This window comes from Pseudonaja textilis, chromosome 2 (genome assembly GCF_049901715.1).
Source record: "Pseudonaja textilis isolate UNSWEBS1 chromosome 2, rPseTex1.2, whole genome shotgun sequence".
Lineage (NCBI taxonomy): Eukaryota > Metazoa > Chordata > Lepidosauria > Squamata > Elapidae > Pseudonaja > Pseudonaja textilis.
This window is the reverse complement of record NC_141991.1, coordinates 189,488,229-189,507,360: the sequence shown is the minus strand read 5'-3', so window position 1 is coordinate 189,507,360 and position 19,132 is coordinate 189,488,229. Positions and strand designations below refer to the sequence as shown.

General features: G+C 39.9%; 1 protein-coding gene across 1 annotated transcript in view; it reads right to left on the bottom strand.

Moving 5' to 3' along the window:
* ERMP1 (endoplasmic reticulum metallopeptidase 1) overlaps positions 1-19,132 on the bottom strand; it is a 33,588-nt gene that overhangs the window by 13,638 nt on the left and 818 nt on the right. The window contains exons 2-7 of the mRNA XM_026703731.2: positions 15,657-15,958; positions 14,387-14,514; positions 13,436-13,541; positions 11,902-12,048; positions 9,626-9,718; positions 8,875-9,087 (exon numbers count right to left, since the gene is read on the bottom strand). Coding sequence (XP_026559516.2) covers positions 8,875-9,087; positions 9,626-9,718; positions 11,902-12,048; positions 13,436-13,541; positions 14,387-14,514; positions 15,657-15,958 — 989 coding nt within the window. The remainder of the gene's footprint in view (positions 1-8,874; positions 9,088-9,625; positions 9,719-11,901; positions 12,049-13,435; positions 13,542-14,386; positions 14,515-15,656; positions 15,959-19,132) is intronic.

Here is a 19,132-nt window from a genome sequence, read left to right as displayed (position 1 = left end):
ACTGAGTTGCAAATTATTGCTCTACATATTTCACCTTTTTATATTCTAGTCACAATATTTCTGATTTGGCTTTTACTCTTTTATGGAAGAAACTGCTTCTACACAGTATACAGGTTGTGTCTTATTAAAATCAGCAGAAAATTTTGCTTGGTCCCATGGCCCTCAACTCAACTGTTTTTCACTTACTCTCTAAGATGTGTTTCTACCGATTACCTTTTCTCCTAGAGTCTAGACCAGGGGTGTCCAACCTTGGCAACTTTAAGACTTGTGGACTTCAACTCCCAGAATTCCTCAGCCAGCAGCTGGATGAGGAATTCTGGGAGTTGAAGTCCACAAGTCTTAAAGTTGCCAAGGTTGGACACCCCTGGTCTAGACCAAGAAGAATTTCATACCCCACCAGAAACATCACATCAAGGTTATGAGAGGACAAAGGCAATAATCATAATAGGCCAATGTATATATGTATTACTAATTTGGGCAAGTTGTGTCCCCAACTAATTTTGTATACAAACAGAAGCTCAGTTTGTTGGTCTTCAGATCCTACATTCCTGTGTAGGATCTGCAGACTATCAAATTGAACTTATGTGCAGTACCACTACCCTTGCTTCAGCCTGTTTCAGAAATTCAGGCAATCCTAAGTTCAATCATATTCATGCTAAATAACTGACAGGGAAAATGCATAAAGGCTCAGTTGATGCAAGGAACATATTATCAAAGCTGAAATGTCTCTGTTTCTTTTTCATGGGTTTCCCAAACATTGTTCTTACTTTTATATAGCTTTTCCTGTCTACAGTCTGCAGTCTAAAATTTTAAAGTAGCTTCTTTCCAGTGGAAGAAATAGAAGCAGAAAACGAAAGTAAAAATCTCTGGAAAATGTATACAGTAAATTGTGATACGGGTTAATGGAAGAAAATATGATTTGAAGGAATAAGGTTTGAAGAGGGGGGGTTTTGAGTCCATCTTAGGATCCTCTGATCCCGTGCACCAAAACCAGGGCTTCCCTACCAGCAACCGGTTCCCTCTGTCTTTTCCAAGGTCTTGGGTAAAGCCACCACCCACAACCAGCTGGATTCTTCACAGCATTTCTTGGGTGGAACTCAGTGGCCTTTAGATCTTCGCCATCTAACTTCCAAAGAAGCTACTTCTGGATTGTTCTTCTCTTCTCCCCAAACATGAACCAACACTTGCTATGTAGGGGTGGGCTCACAAAAACCTGTTGGAAGAGGCTACTGGCATGCCAACCAGCACCTCTTAAGTGATAAGCATGTCCATTCCCAACATGATATCACGCAAAAGACCCTTGACCCTCCCCACTTTCACATGGCAGTGATTTTCAGGCCCGCACTCAAGTCCTTTAATGGGGATTTCTCCTTGTGTTCCCAAGGATGCTTTGGGTTGCTGAGCCAGCATAGAAGTGTTCTTCATCCTACCTGGTAGCATGGCCAGGAACATACAGTTCTTTGAGGTTTTGTCTAATTAGCTGTTTGCACCTTGTTAATTAGTCATGCTTTGCTTCCAGGATCACTTTTTCCACATATGAGAACTGCCATGATTTGTCCTCTTGAGAGATAGGGTTAGGAGCTTATGAAATTCTGGAATGTCTGCCTCTAGGATTGACCACGAAGTGCTGGAGAATTGCCACCTTCACATCACCATAACCTCTGTTATGTATATGTAAATAATGTAGTTGGGTTGACAATATATAAACTACAAATATATATGTTTGTAGCTTTAAAGAAAAATACTGTAATGTATTATGCTGTGTTCTGATTGGTTTATGCTACAAGTTGCCATCTTTTTCACTGATGATCTCTCTTGATACTGATACTGGCTGACTACGGACCGATACTGACTTACCCTGTTTATTTTGATATTCTCTTGATATCGAAGGTTATTTGTTGCATTATGGTTTGATATTTGTCTGCTGTAAAAGACATGGAACCGGAAAGAAGACTTTGTAACTAGATGTAAGAAGACTTTATAACTGGATATTCTCCTCCTTGTTGCATCGAGAGCCCAGGATGGGTTGACTCCTTCCTATGATGTCATTTAGCTAAATTTGTACTAAGATATAAAAGCCAGCCCCTGGGGGAGACCCCAGCTTTTGACTCAGCTCCTTTCAGTCAATAGCTGTGTCTCTGAAAGCGTTCTGTTAGATGGCACTCATCAGCGATCTTCAGTACTTTTTCCTCGCTTCAAGCAGCTTCCAGGGATCTGGGCAGCTGCTCTTCCAGGAGAGAAGGGCTCTCTCTCCTGCAACGTTGGGACCAGTATTACCAGAGCTCTGGGCAGGCAAGCTGGGCAGCATCTGTAGACCTCCCCCACACCTGCGGTTTTGAGCAATTGTGAAAATGATCAGCAAACCGATAAGAGCGCAAGCCAGCTGATTGTGTGGCCAGCGGCTGCATTTTTCCCTTGCTGACTTCGCTCAGACTCTGTATAGCCTAAGGAGCGATTCTTCGATCTCGGAGCCTGTTTCCCCTAGTCAGTGGCCATCTTGGATTGAAGCCTTCAACCATGAGGTAAGTGGCCATTTTGTAAGCCTGGGGGCCATTTTATACCCTAAAGGACTTACTAAAAATTTCTAAACAGTTTCTTTCCAACGCAAGAGACTTTATTCTACAAATGGAGCAAGATAAGGCTCTGGCAGAGCTTTCCCCCCCACTGGAACAGTCTCTTAAGCCTAATAAGAGAAAAAGACGTAGGCAACGCACCAGAGGGAGGTGGCTGCTAAAATCAGAGCTAAGGCTCTAGCCCCTAAGAAGGAAACTCAGGCTGAGTTGAGGGCAGAAAAGCACAGACATGAGGCCCTAGATGGGCAGTTCAACAGAACTATTCAACAGAAGGGAGTGCAACTACAGCATGTTTCAGGTGATACTTGTGGGCCCCAGCCAAGCCCTCCCAGGGGAGGAGAAGTTATTTATGAGCCTTTCCATCCTCCATCCTGGTCTCCTGAGGCTCTTGTAGTACAATCCGATCGTCAGGATCTAAGCAGATCTGGGCCTTATTTCCAACAGGCTTCTGGGCCCTATGCTCTTCCCCCTCCCTTAGGCCTCGAACCTCTCCTCAATCTAGGCCTGAAGCCACCTTCACTCCCACAGCAGTGGGCCTTTGGCCTTCTGCCTCTACCTTTGAGCATAGACTAGGGGGTATCCAAGATGTTGTCTCATTGGCCATTAGGCAGGGATTGGCTGAAGGCTTCAAGCAAATTCTTCGACCTCTGGAAAGGGTTCAGGCCCTTCTCAATCTATAAGTGATTTACACAGGCCCCAGGACCTCAGGGTCCATTCTTCTCTACCAGAATGAGAGGAGGTTGATGATGAAGGCAGGGCTTCACCATCTGAACACAGTTACTCCTCTCGTTCAGAGTGTGAAGAGGGTGAGTTTTTGACCAAAATCTTTCAGAGGAAGAGGATTCTCGCCCAGAGCAGACATCCTCTGCGTTGGTCTTCAAACCTACTCTCTTCAGGCCATTACTCATCAAGGCTTTGGTCACTGCCAAGTTGTCCCCGGAGGAAGTGGCTCCTGAGCCACAAGGAAATCCATTTAGCCAAGGGGATTCACTCTTCTCCAAGCCTGTACTGTATGCAGAGGTTTTGCCTTCTCCTATTTTGTTCCTGGACATGGTCAAGGAACAGTGCACTTCCCCTTCGGCAGGTCCTTGCCCATCTTTTCTGGATAAGCATTTCTACAATGTCAGCGTAGTTCTGGACAATGCCCTGGCAGTGCCTTCTGTTGACATTCTGGTTCTGGCCTCGTTCTCATCTTCTGGCACTCCCACGGAGCCAGAAGATATCTTGAAACCAGATGATAAACGTTCCGAACAGACCCTCGAGTGCAATTACCAGGCCGCTGCTTGGGCTGTTCTGGCTTCAATGGCAGCATCCTTTTTCACGAGGGCATCCATACAGTGGCTGCGTCAACTCCAGATGAGATTGCCTGCTTCTGACCTTTGGTCTCACCAAGACCTTAATAAGATTATCGCAACGGCAGAATTCACTGCGGATGCCACTCTCAATTCTACCAAATTTGCATCCAAGGCCCTGGCATCTTCTATAGCAGCAAGAAGACTTTTATGGCTCTGAAATTGGCAGGCGGAGTCACACCGAAAATGGAAGCTGGCTTCAGTTCCATTTGCAGGTGATAAGCTTTTTGGTGATGCTCTGGAACCTTATCTCATTGAAACCAGAGATAAATGTAAAATTCTCTCTTCCTCTGGGAAGAAAGCCGACTATCGCTCTGCTCCTTATTGCCCTCCTGCCTTTCGAGCGGAGACCTCATCTCGTTTCCCCCGCTTTCAGAGGTAAATGGTAAATGGCCCTTTCAGGGGGGAGGGGGTCGTTCCTTCCACCGCTCTAAGTAAACCCTTGTTTTCCTCAACCATCAGAGGTCGCCTAGCCTTCTTTGCCTCCGATTCGGAGGAGTCAACGACGGACACCTGAGTGCTCAGCACTATTAGGTCAGGGTTACAATTGGACTTCCTAACCCCACCCCCAGAAATTTTTTTGATCCGTCCTGTCTCTCAGGACATTTCAAGGCAAGCCCTCATGAATCAGGCCATTCAGCACCTTCTTGAAATCAGGGCTATTCAACCTGTTCCTCCCTCTCAACAGGGACCTGGGCTTTACTCTCGCCTTTTCATCGTTCTCAAAGCCTCAGGGGGCACGGGGAGGGCCATTCTTGATCTAAAATTTCTCAACCAATTTGTAAAATACAGGCGATTTAAAATGCAGACCCTGCATTCTATTTTAGAGAGCGTTCGGGAAGGCAACCTCCTCTCTTCCATTGATCACATGGAGGCTTACCTCCACATCCCAATTTGGCCTCATCATCGCCAGTTTCTCCATTTCTGTTATCAGAATACCCATTACCAGTATCGAGCACTTCCCTTCGGCCTCTCATCAGTTCCAAGGGTCTTCACAAATGTTCTGGCAGCATTGATGGCATCTCTGCTTTCTGTTCCAGTGAGGATCCAATGCTATTTGGACAACATTTGATTCTGTCCTCTTCCATCCATGCGGACCATCGGGTTGTGCAAATTACCGTCATATCTCCAGAGCCACGGATTTTTCATCAACACCAAAAAGAGCCAGCTCTCTCCCACTATCAAACTGCAACACTTGGGAGCAGTCATCAATACCACGTCGTGCCAGGTTTTCCTGTCCCCAGCTCGTGGAAAGAGCCTTGCAGAAATCATCAACCAGATCCAGCAACATCAAACTGTCCCCCTGTCACTGCTGTCCAAACTTCTGAGGAAGATGGTCTCCTGTATTGGCTAGGCTCCAATCCCGACCCCTGCAATGGTTCCTGCTTCCCTACCAATGAGTAGGAACCAGCCACTCATCCATCAAGGTCCCGCTTCCGCCACAAATCCAGAGATCTCTCAATTGGTGGTGTTCCCCATCAACCTGGAGGGGACTCCTGTTCAGGGACCCAGACAGGCTATGATAACCACTGATGCCAGCCTCCTGGGTTGGGGTTCCCATATGCAGGGCCAGATAGCTCAGGGCGTTTGTTCCAGATCTGAACAGACCCTTCCCATAAATTGGCTAGAGCTCAGAGCTATTTTTCTGGCTCTCAAGCATTTCAGGCAATCAGTGACCGGCTCTCATGTTCTAGTCCTTATGGACAACAGGGCCGCAAAGGCTGATGTCAACCGGCAAGGGGGGGACGAGGTCCATAGCCCTCATAAGAGAAGCTCTATGGTTGGGGTTATGGGCAGAGAAACACCTGTTGTCGATCTCGGCGGGCTACATCTCCGGGGTCGACAACTCCCAGGCTGACTGGCTATTTGAAAGCTCTCTGTTGGGTTTCAAATTTTCTATCTTATTTCCTTCACTTCTGCTCAGACTTCTCCAAAGAATTACTCCTGACTCATATTCTCTCACTGGCCTCTAGATGATACACCTACAAGTACCCAAATGCTAGTACTATGCCACTCTTCCCCAAAACTATGACAACTCTTGTTCCTCTACTATTTCTCTTTGTGAGCCCTAGTTCTGAAAACAGTAAATCTTCCATGTACCTTAGGGTGCTTCAGGCTGTTTTAGTGTCACAAACCATCTTCTCTCTTGCATCAACTCCATCACACCCAGCTGCCTCTCTGCTCAGCTTTTATAGTTATTGGTTGCTGGGCTGGTTAGGGAAAGGTTTTAATGGATACTTCAAGAACATCTCAGACTGCTACAACCACTTGGAATCAGCATAGCACAAAAGTCAACTAAAGCCCTTTAAAACATCCTAAGTAAACCAAAAGACACAGCAGGCCTAGAATAAAAACCAGGAGTCATTTACAACATACAGTGTAATGAGTGCAACAACCACTGTGAAGGACAAACAGGCAGAAGACTAGCAGAACGCATCCATGAACACCAACTAGCAGTCAGAAGACATGATAAAAACTCTTTAATTTCACAACATATGGACAGACTTAAACCATAGTTTCAACTGGGAAACAGTGACCACCCTAGACCAAGCCAAATCCAAAAATGCCATGAAATTTCTGTGTGCTCTGACAAATTAGCCATCAATAAACTTATAGACATAAACAATATCTATGCAAAAGAGACAATCAACAAGCCAAAAAGAGGACAAAACCTCCCCCACCAGCAACCAGATGACCCAAGATTAACATCAGACCAACAATCAAATAAACCAGGGGTCTTCAAACTTGACAGCTTTAAGACTTCTGGACTTCAAGTCCCAGAATTCCTCCTCCAGTCATGTTAGCTCAGAAATTCTGGGAGTTGAAGTCCACAAGTCTTAAACTTGAAAGTTTGAAAACCCTTTAAGTATAAACAGTACCCCAATCAAGGAACTTCCAAACAAACCAACAGTAAACAGCCCAATCAAAGAAGTTCTGTCAACACTGACAAGAAAAGCCATTGGAATTTAAACTGAGAGCAAACCCCACTTCTTAATTAGCACTGATGATGTTACCTAATTTTAGGTAATGAAACATCTGCAAGAAAACAAGCAAGCTCAGAGGGCACCAAGGATCCCTCTGATCTTAATGGGACAGGGCATCAGGAGATGCTGGCCACCTTGCAGACAGCCTGTCCTCTCACAAGATGTTATCATTGCACATGTAGCATCTTCTGTACGCTTTGCATTGGACCTTCGCATTTACAAGCCTTCACTCCCGCCCCCACAATCACCACCAGTGCATTAACCATTAAGCAAACTAAGCATGTGCTTAGGGAATCAGGCCCAAAGGTGGCACCACAAAGTTGAGAACATGGCTTTGTTTATACAGTATGTACAAAGGACGGGAGCACCAAGAGTTGTCAGTGCTTAGGGCACCAGTGAGCCTTAATCCGCCACTGACCACCACCAAATGCCTTAGCAAACTTCTGGTAATTGGTCTGTTTTGATTCAGTAACTCCTCCCTGTCACATATCCATGTTCTGTATTAACAACTGGCCCTTTAACAAGGAGATAATTAGCCCATTGTTGGTGCCATTTATATGTTGTAGTGTGACAGGGTTTAATTTCGAACTGGGGGTCTCTCTCTGAGCAAAGGTGGCAATAGACACAGAACAATAGAAGAGGCCTTATGCTTTCGACTTCATACAATTATTTACAGCAGGAATTTACAATGGGTATAATTCACAGTTCTGACGTTGAGCCTTCCTACTAAGTCTGTCTATCAGCGACCATCCCCCTTTATCTCCCCTGATTCCTCCTGTTTCTCTCCATCTTCCTCTGGACATTACTAGAGAGAAACAAAAAGGAATTGGCTGGGATTACTGGAGTGTTCTTACTATCGCTTAGTATCCATCTCAGTTTAATACCTTCCATTTCTCTATAGGGGGAAGAATCTCTCTCAGGGCCTTCTGTCCAGCTTTCCTCCAAAACCAGAGCTTCCCTACCAGCAGCTGCTTCTCTCTGTTTCTTCCAATCTTAGGTGAAGCTACCGCTTGCAACCAGCAGACTCCTCCTACCCCTCCAGGGTCTTGGGCGCTGGCTATTTGCTTCCTGACATTTAGGAAAGCAACCCCTGGATTGTTCTCCTCTCCTCAAACAAGAACCAGCACTTAATCCTTCAATTCAGTTCTCTCCAACTGATTTACTCTCCAACTTGTCTCCATCCTTTTCTCTCCAGCATCTCTGGTTGCTTCAGCTATAAACTTTACTTTTTTTTCTTTCTTTCTCTCCATTCCTTCTCTCGCTGTCTCCAATTTTTGGCTAAACTGGCAGCATGTCCCATAACAATTGAGGAGGTCCTACTGGTAGCAGCCAGCTCAGCTCTCAGCTTTGTGACAGCAGAGTTGTCAAAGCTAAACTTTCTTTTTTTCTCTTTTTCCTCACTCCAATGTCTGGCTCAGATCTGCAAAGTAGTGGCTTTGGCAGGCCCCAGAGGCAGGGGTATGCTACAAAAAATTTAACAACCAGTTCTCTGCCCTGTTGCTGGGTGGGCATGGCCATGGTGGGTGTGGCCTAGTTGGCCTCTTGCACCATGGCAAGGTGGGGGGAGCATTTTCGTTCTCCCCAGGCTCCAGAGGCTTTTCTCGAGCCTCTGGGAGGGCAAAAATGGCCAGGCCCAGCACTTACCTGGGATCCAAAATGGGCCATGTAGGGACTACTGTGGTGGGGCGAGGCCAGCCAGTCATCAGAACTATTGGTTTGTCAAACCAGTTGTAAAATTAGCATCCAGTTTGCCCGAACCGGTGCAAACCAGCAGCAACCCACCTCTGCCCAAAATCCATGTGCCACAATATGCAAACAAGGTTTACTTAGTTTTCCTTTACTTTTGCCTCTAATATATTTTACTTCCTACTTCTTTTTCTATATTTTATATACAGTTCCTTATCCTTAAACAGAACAATATTCCTGGGTGTTGTCTGCGTGGAACAGAACATGAAATGAACTTACCTCTTTTTCTTGCCTGTAGAACTTTTTTGCCTAAATAAAGCATGGCAACTGATGCAATGATACAATTCATAATGGCACCGACACGAGCTGGGTAAGCCAAAATAAACATGCCAAGAACATCAAAGAAGACAACATTTCCATGTCGATACTCCTGTGATTTGGTTGATATATCTGACTTTGCTAAGTATTTTAGCACAGCTAAGATATTGTCACCTTGGGGAGAAAAATAATATATATTAAGGATTTGTCTTTTATCAGCACACCATTTCATTAATATTATATCATGAAACAATTGGAATTTGATTTTTTTTAAATTCTCAAAATAAATAAAAATTGAAAGGGAAACAGTAAATGGGCTGGACAAAATTCAATATACTGCAGGCCTGAGGTTTTAAAATTAATTACAAAACAATATAAATAGAGAAATAATTCAGTATACTGCAGGGCCAATAATGATAAAGAAGCAAGTAAGATGTAACCAGGGAAATATTCAAGGAATAGTATATAAAAGTAAGCTATGATATCTAAATTGTTTTTAGTAATTAAAATCAGTTAACTCTGCCCAAATTCCTTAATATAGAAGAAGCAAAATTAATTTACTTAGTTACATTCATCCATAAACTTTTTATTTTCAAAGTGTTATCTTTAGGATACTGAGATTTTGGGCCTATTAATTTCAATTTTCATTAAGGGGAACAATAATTTAATCTTATCTTGCCATTGAAAGTCATGAAAAACTGCAAACACTAACCTGCTCTCTGAATAGAATCTGTCAAAATTCGATCCACCGTGTCATATTTTGTATGATAGATGTAACCATTTTCAATGAAAGCCAGATCTATTCCTGTCAGCAAAATTAAATCAAATCATGTTATTTAATATAACCCTGTAATATAACTTTACAAAGTATTCCTAACTACACTGCTCAAAAAAAATAAAGGGAACACTTAAACAACACAATGTAACTCCAAGTCAATCACATTTCTGTGAAATCAAACTGTTCACTTAGGTAGGAACACTGATTGACAATCAATTTCACATGCTGTTGTGCAAATGGAATAGACAACAGGTGGAAAGCATAGGCAGTTAGCAAGACATCCCCAATAAAGGAGTGGTTCTGCAGGTGGCGACCACAGACCACTTCTCAGTTCCTATGCTTCCTGGCTGATGGTTTGGTCACTTTTGAATGCTGGAGGTGCCTTCACTCTAGTGGTAGCATGAGACGGAGTCTATAACCCACACAAGTGGCTCAGGTAGTGCAGCTCATCCAGGATGGCACATCAATGCGAGCTGTGGCAAGAAGGTGTGCTGTGTCTGTCAGCGTAGTGTCCAGAGCATGGAGGCGCTACCAGGAGACAGGACAGTACATCAGGAGACATGGAGGAGACCATAGGAGGGCAACAACCCAGCATCAGGACCGCTACCTCTGCCTTTGTGTAAGAAGGGACAGGAGGAGCACTGCCAGAGCCCTGCAAGATGACCTCCAGCAGGCCACAAATGTGCATACGGCTGCTCAAACAGTCAGAAACAGACTCCATGAGGGTGGTATGAGAGCCCGACATCCACAGGTGGGGGTTGTGCTTACAGCCCAACATCGTGCAGGATGTTTGGCTTTTGCCAGAGAACACCAAGATTGGCACATTCACCACTGGCGCCCTGCGCTCTTCACAGATGAAAGCAGCTTCACACTGAGCACATGTGACAAACGTGACAGGTCTGGAGACACCGTGGAGAAGGTTCTGCTGCCTGCAACATCCTCCAGCATGACCGGTTTGGCAGTGGGTTAGTAATGGTGTGGGGTGGCATTTCTTTAGGGGGCCGCACAGCCCTCCATGTGCTCGCCAAAGGTAGCCTGACTGCCATTAGGTACCGAGATGAGATCCTCAGACCCCCCGTGAGACATATGCTGGTACGGTTGGCCCTGGGTTCCTCCTAATGCACGACAATGCTAGACCTCATGTGGCTGGAGTGTGTCAGCAGTTCCTGCAAGATGAAGGCACTGATGCTATGGACTGGCCTGCCCATTCCCCAGACCTGAATCCAATTGAGCACATCTGGGACATCATGTCTTGCTCCATCCACCAATGCCAGGTTGCACCACAGACTGTCCAGGAGTTGGGGGATGCTTTAGTCCAGGTGTGGGAGGAGATCCCTCAGGAGACCATCCACCACCTCATCAGGAGCATACACAGGCATTGTAGAGAGGTCATACAGGCACGTGGAGGCCACACACACTACTGAGCCTCATTTTGATTTGTTTTAAGGACATTACATCAAAGTTGGATCAGCCTGTAGTGTTTTTTTTCCACTTTAATTTTGAGTGTAACTCCAAATCCAGACCTCCATGGGTTGCTAAATTTGATTTCCATTGATAATTTTTGTGTGATTGTGTTGTCAGCACATTCAATTATGTAATGAACAAAGTATTTAATAAGAATATTTCATTCATTCAGATCTAGGATGTCTTATTTTTTTGTTCCCTTTATTTCTTTGGGCAGTGTAAATTAATTTATTGACAAGTAACATTAAAATAACTATGAAGCGCCATGGTGCCGCTGTGATTAGAATGCAGTATTACAGGCTACTTCTGCTGACTGCCGGCTACCAGCAGTTAGCAGTTTGAATCTCAAGGTTGACTCAGTCTTCCATCCTTCTGAGGTCAATAAAATGAGGACCCAGACTGTTGGGGCCAATATGCTGACCCTGTAAACCACTTAGAGAGGGCTGTAAAGCACTGTGAATGTGCGCTGGCCCAGCCATAATGGGGAACAAGGGAGGTTCTCTTTGTCTAACTCACCATTCTTAATAAAACCGTTGTCTTTGTAATCTCACCTTCATTACCTTACTACTTCTTTGGCTCAGAAAATCTGCAATGTGCACATCCAATATTAGACATGAACATCATTGGACAGCTCTGTATCACAAACTTTTCTTTGCTTTTATTAGCTTGACAATCCTCCTACCTATTTTTCATTGTCCTTCCCAGTACAGCCCCCAAAGCTATCCTGCTAAGCCTATCTAACACACCTGGAACATTGCCAAAATCTCTGTAAATACGGAAATCTGTATCTGCAGGGATAACACCAGTCTGAAACACCTCTTGAGCCACAATAGAACCAAAAGGGTGCTTAGCAGCAGAGATGTATGCTTGTACCAGCCAAGGGTTTTCAGGTCCTGCAAGAATTAAGAAAACAACTGTGAAATAAAAATAAATTTTAATTTAGTGCTCTACGTTTTAATCTGTGCTTTGCCATAAGCAAAACACATGGTTTTGATTCTAAATATTCTAAATAAAGCAAATTCACAGGAATTTTAAATTCCTCTTGTCCCATTCCGTTTCCCACATTTAACGTGACACACTTGAGAGTGACAAGGTGTCAGGGATATATTTCAGGGCCCCACTTTATTAATTATTCTTTAACTCTGTGACCAACACCGTGACTAACACAGATTATTATACTCCCAACATAATAGTCCTATATGGAGATGATGTAGGCGTTATCCCCTGCTCACACATACAACTTAGAATGCCGATAAGCTCTGTAATTCAGCACTGCAAATGGAATAGGACTGGTAGATAATTTCCAAAAACTGAAAGCCATAGCATTTGCTAAAAGAGCCAAAGTCCAAAAATGAATGTAGAATGGAATCCAACTGAACCCAATTAAATATATGAGTGATTTTCCATTCCACAAGAAACTGCAATATCCGATTAAAGTATCTTTTTACTAACAATTAGTACCAGCTGTCTTAAAACTCCTCCAATACTTTGACACAAATGTTTTATGCCACTCAGCTGGCCGTTTAGATAAGGAAGAATCTTCCTTATATAAATTTCTGTAGCAAGCAACCAAATACTTGCTACACCCAGATGGTTTTTAACGCCTTTCTTAGGTTATAAACTGCCTAGGGCTGAGATCAGTGAATGGAGGTTGATGTTAAACTCCAGCTCTTTTAGGTTTAATCCCATTAATTTTGGCAGATCACTTTCCATCAAGCTGCAGGAATGTCATAGAACAAAAATGAATGTCATGTCAGTTCTGACAGACTGATATAGCCCTGGGATACCACCATGCCAAACATATATTTGTGCAGAGACTAAACAGTACTGACTTCTGAATGAAAGTAAACATTTAGCCCAGAGAAGCTCTCTCTCCTCATTTACATTTCACATTTTTCAACACACATTTACATTCACAAATACCAACTATATTTAAACCAATTACCCAATACGCCAATGAAATTTCATAAATCTAATTATAAAAGCAATAGAAATCCACTTTTAATTCACCTTTATCGCAATAATCTGTTTTTAAAAGGCCACAATAAAAGCTTTGTCGTAGCAATGGAATAGTTATGTAATGAAGAATCATTTAAGACAGGCTTAAAAATCCAATAAAAAGTACATCTAGTAGCAAGTAGTGAAAGCAGAATAATTGTTTATCAGAAAAGAAAATTTTATCGTGATCTTCCTCAACTAAAAAGTTGCATCAAAACGTAGGCATTGTGATTTTGAAATGAAATTGTCACCAGACTTACATAATGGTATTAAAAATCTTACCAGTCTGAAACACAAGTTCTTTCCCTCCTACTCCAGCAGCCTCCAGATTAATAAATGCTTTCACTGATTTAGCCCATGGGTGTTGTGTAATGAAGCCATGACTAGCCTTGATTTAAACAGTAAAGACAATGGACAGAACATATATATATATATTAAAAATGTTTGAAACACCTTCTGATTGCACAAAGGAGATTCTAGTTCTGGAAAAACCTTTTGCCGCTCTCTTGGCTTTCTTGTTTAATTAGTTCAAAGTTTATTATGCTACAGGCCAGCATCTTAAAACTAATAGACATATATTAAATATGTTTAACCATTATATGACATGAAATGCAAAAAGAATACATAATATAACAATTCACGAATAAAGGTTAAACAGGCCAGTTTTTTCACAGTCCGAGAAGAGAATATGCACATTTGAAAGACTGAGTAATCTAAATGATTAATAGCAATAGCACTTAGACTTATATACCACTTTACAGTGATTACAGAGTCAGCATCCTGCCCCCAACAACCAGGGTCCTTAATCTTGGCAGGCAATAACAATGACATAAAACATAGCCATTTTATGTATTTCAAGGTGTTTTGATCTTCTTCTTCCACAAGAGCAGCTTGTTACAACAGTTTTCCTAACTCAAAGAAGGCAGGACTATTTTAAATAAGCACTATCACCTCCCCGGGCATTGTAAAACAAGTTATTCTCTTCTTAATTGCAATACAGTGTTTTCATAAAACACATGCCCACACATGTGCACATAACCAAGAGTAAGAACTAAACTCAGTTTCACTGCCATGATGGGAAAGAAAAAAAAATTCTTACTTTTATTCAAGTATCTGTCATAATCCTTCCATTTTGTACACCTTCATAGCAATTTTTGTTTCATATTAAAGAATAAACTCTGTACATTTGCTCATATTAAAGTATTAAGAATCTACTCAGTGCTTCTTTCTTACCTGTAAGATACTTTCCTCTGCCCCATTAAACAGGAATATAACAGATTGTTGCAAAGCTTCAGACGATTTTGAAAGCGTGTGCAGTATTTCAAGCATTACAGAACAGCTGATAGCATCATCACTAGCACCTTAAAATAATAAGATATATAACACACTAATTTCCTGAGGTGGAAACATAATTATAGAACATTTTAAAACATCAAAGTATAGAAAACGGTATTTCAGAAATGGATGACCTATCTTCAAAGTGCCTGGATTGATGGGAAACAGAACATTTCAGAAAATAATAAAATAATATGGCAATAGATCTAGTTATGCACAATGGCTTGGACCTTTTATATACCTTTCTGTACATTAAATATAAGCCATTTAATATAAAAAAGAAAAAAAAGGTTTACTATTCATTACAAACAGGAACTGTATTGTATAACTGCACGCTACCAAATTTACCATTACAAACATTTAGATCCTTCAGGAAGAATAGTAGTAAAAAGAAGATAATCCATGACCTGAAAAAATTTACAGCATTAATTGCTGTGTTTTTCCACCAGTTGGAATGTTCTATAGGAGAAATTGGGACAATGTTCAATAGATCTTGAATTGATTTGACTGTTGATTATAACCTATGACTATCATTAAGTGTTGTACGTTATGATTCTTGATTCTTAATGAATGTACCTTTTCTTTATGTGTACTGAGAGTATTTACACCAAGACAAATTCCTTGTGTGTCCAATCACACTTGGCCAATAAAGTATTCTATTCTATTCTATTCTATTCTATTCTATTCTATTCTATTCTATTGCCAAGATAAATGTATAAATATTTGCAAAATCTAATCAAATGAATAAGTTATAATTGTTTTTAAGCAATATAAACTTAATTAAAAAAAATAATATATTATTCATACAAACAGTATGCAATTTTAAATGAATATGCTGAGAATTAGTTCAACAGAAAAAGTTGAAACAGAAGAACAATTATTTTATATCTCAATCCAATTAGAATGATTTTGAAATAGTTACTGCATTCAATTACACTACATGTATGCTGTGAATGTCTTTGATGGCTAGAAACACAATGAATTAAAAAGAATTCAACAATTATTAAATTTACAAAACATTTTATTATAATTAATTAATAAAGAATTACTTCTGGACATTAAACAAATGAATTTTGAAGTGTAATTAAACTTCATTTTTAAACAGAGAAGAAACAAACAATGTTCTGGGAAACACAATTTTTCCTGTAAAATACTCTGATTTATTTACCTGAAGTATTTGGTAAAGAGTCAAAGTGACAATTCAACATCACGGCATGTTTAGCTCCTTCTCTGGGTTCCAGTTTAACAGCAATATTAGTAATATTGTCATAATAACTGGTGAATCCTCCAAGGAAATTAATACTGAAAGTGCCTGTTGGCCTCTGTATATCTACAGAGATTTTATGGGCATGATTGCTTTTAATTTCAATAGCTTTAACTTGTTTCAAGAGGTAGTCAACAGTGAAAATTTCATTTTCTGGACTTCCAACAATTCTCGGACCAATTGCAGTAATATTTTCTAAATATTTCCTATGGGATATATAAAACATTAGAAAATCATTATAAAATATTTCATAATTCCCACCAATCACTCCATTAAAGAATTTAGGTCCTATTATTATAGAAACAAAAATTTACCCACTTTTCACTAACAGGAACTCTCTACATTTATTGTATATGGTAAGTTTTAAAAGACTCAATTCAAGGTTCAACAATTTATATCCCATTTAAACTATTTTGGAGTCCTATCAGTAGTATATATGGCATCAGTTGAAAATCACTGACTTAAAACACAGCAATCTATAATATGGATGACATGTACAGCTCTTATAAATTCTGATTCAAGTATCAAATTGATTGGTATGTACTATGAAATAATTCTAATAACTTTTTCATGATGTGTAGGTCATGAGGTTCATGTGTAACATTCTATTACCTACAAGAAAAATAGCAAAAACTTCACTACTGCAACGTACCATTCATACACTTATATGTGACCTGCTGATTTCTGTGCTTCAGATTTATAAATAAGAATAAAGTCATACCATTAAAAAAACCTACATACTTTTGTATTACATTATCATAAAAGCCTACCACATTTCCTTCAATATGCACAGGATTACATACATGGAGTTACTGCATTAATGTATATAATACAAAATCAATCTGGAATATAACCCAGGTTCAAAATATTCTAAAGATAAGGAAACTGTAAAAGTGGGGAAGTTTTTTCTAATGTTATTGGACTATTTACCTTGATAAATGAATCCGATACCTGGAACTTGTAGATGTTTTTAAATAAAAACCGAGATATCTGGCTCTTCTTGTACCAGTACAGATGTAGTCTGCAACCTATCTATCTACAGTGTAACTGGACAAAGTATGCTTTGAATATTATTTGGAAGGGCTTCAGACTTCACATAAGCACAGAATCTCCCTAATTAAAGCAGCCTCAACTTTTTTTCCCACAGAAGACAATGCTGGGAAAAGTAGAAGGAAGGAAGAGGGTGAGCCGGAGCAAGATGGATTATGCAGTTACAATGGCAATGGAAACATCATTGGAAAATGAGAAGGACCAGGTTAGGAAGAAAATTTATCCATGTAGTCACTAAGAGTTGATAGCACCTTGATGGCACATAATCAGTCAACTTTTTTTCAGGATTACATAGAAATCTGAGAAAAATGACTACTTAACATTTGCTGCCAATATTTGACTTACTGTCTTTTCCCTGTATAGGCTATAAGGATCAATCCTTCTTTTAGTGGACTCTAGCTGTTTCCTGCATTTTTATAGTGTTGTATTCATTGAATATGATCTTAAGTAACAGTATAATCAAATAGTATGTTATTATTTTCATTTTACTGTTTTAAATTCTTTTATACAATATTTTCATGATAAATTTGTAATGTACCTAGACAATGTTAGTTACTGGGAAGATTTGTAACATAATAAATAGTAAAAAGAAGTATTAATCTGCTTATAAATTAAGTGCCAATTATATTAGTATGGTAGAACTCATGATGAAGTATGGTATGTTAAAGATTCTAGACTCAAAATTAAATTATAATAAAATCAATATGAGTTAATTCCATATATAAACACCATTTTTGATAGTTGAGAAATCTATCCAAAAAAATCAAAGATCAAAAGTCACAGAAAAATAAATGATAGCTTAACTTTCATTTAAAAAATTATGAAAAAATAATACATTCTACATCACCTACTTTTATTAGTATGATCAAAAGAAATGTTTTAATTGGTTTTGTCACCCACCCATTTTTAAAATCAAGAGTAATCTACAAAATAATATTCACAGAAAACTAGAAAAAATGTCTATACATATACAGGTTGATATAAAAATGTGGATACCATATTTACTTCAGTATACAGGTATAAGAAAGAAATATTCAGGGGATTAAAGAAATGGAAGTAGTATAAAAAGAGGATATGCCATTCCTTGCCCTTTCTTTGTTTCATAACTTTCAAAAATATAAAGATGAGCCTTACTTAAATATTGTAAAAAATAGAAACAGCAAATGTAGATAATTTGTCAATTCAGCATTGCACTAAATTGTCTATGTGGTTTCCAAATCAAAAGATTGCACAAATGATCCATACAAAAGTAAACATTAGGTAAAATCTACAAAAGGCCAACATTCACTCAGAGTGATTCATTACTGGTGCGGTTATTCTTTCCATTATTTAGGTTACTGCAGGAAAGAGAAAGCTGTTCAACATTTAACTGGCTTGATGTATGCCTTGATTCATTCCAAATCAAACATGTTCACCTATATGATAAAGTACTGCCTATTCTCTAAATATTGAAAGGGACCCTATCTCTTTTCATTATGCTCATTTTGGCTTCTATAAATGCTCCATGCAAAGTGATACAGATTGACTGATCTTACTTCTCTTCAAGTTCTCTCTTGCACATGCAATGGGCCTGAGGGAAAATCAGCAGGGATTGCTCAAATGAGAATTGTCTAATATTTGTAAATTACTGAGCGTCCATTGGGACTGAAGTGGTATAATAAATTGCCTAAGTAAATACATTACATAAATAAATTGCATATATAAATGCCTGGGAAAATGGGACAATGCTTGTGAACATTAATATGCGTTTGGAAGCAACACTCCCCAAAGATGTAGATTGACATTAAAAATAAAGGACAAAGAAGACAAAGAATATTATCTAACATAGAATAGATTTTATGAATGGTTAGAGATAAGAGGTAGAAATTAGATAAAGATTAGTGCTATGAATGAATCAAGTATAAAGATGGTTTATAATTATGAATATGCCAATATAATTAACAGAATTACAAATAAGCTAATATAAACATAAGTCAAAACTATTTTGTTATACTACTACTGTTTTTATTAGATGTATTAATATTTCTATTTGTTTTTCTTTGTTTTTCTGTAAACGATATGCCCTGACAATACACTGTATTCAAAACGTTCATGAATAAAAAAACATACACTAAAAAAAGAGGAAGCAACACTCCCCGATTCCTGTCATTTTGGAGACAAATGAAGAGGGGGGACCCCAAAAGCAACAAATCGCTAAATCCACTCAAAGAGTGAGGGCGGGACGCGGGTGAAAATTCGCTCTTTGACAACTGGGCAGACGACGAAGTGCACCTGCCCGTAGGAGTCCTAAGAAAAGGCTTCGCGTTGATCTCCCAGGGGCGGAGGGTAGC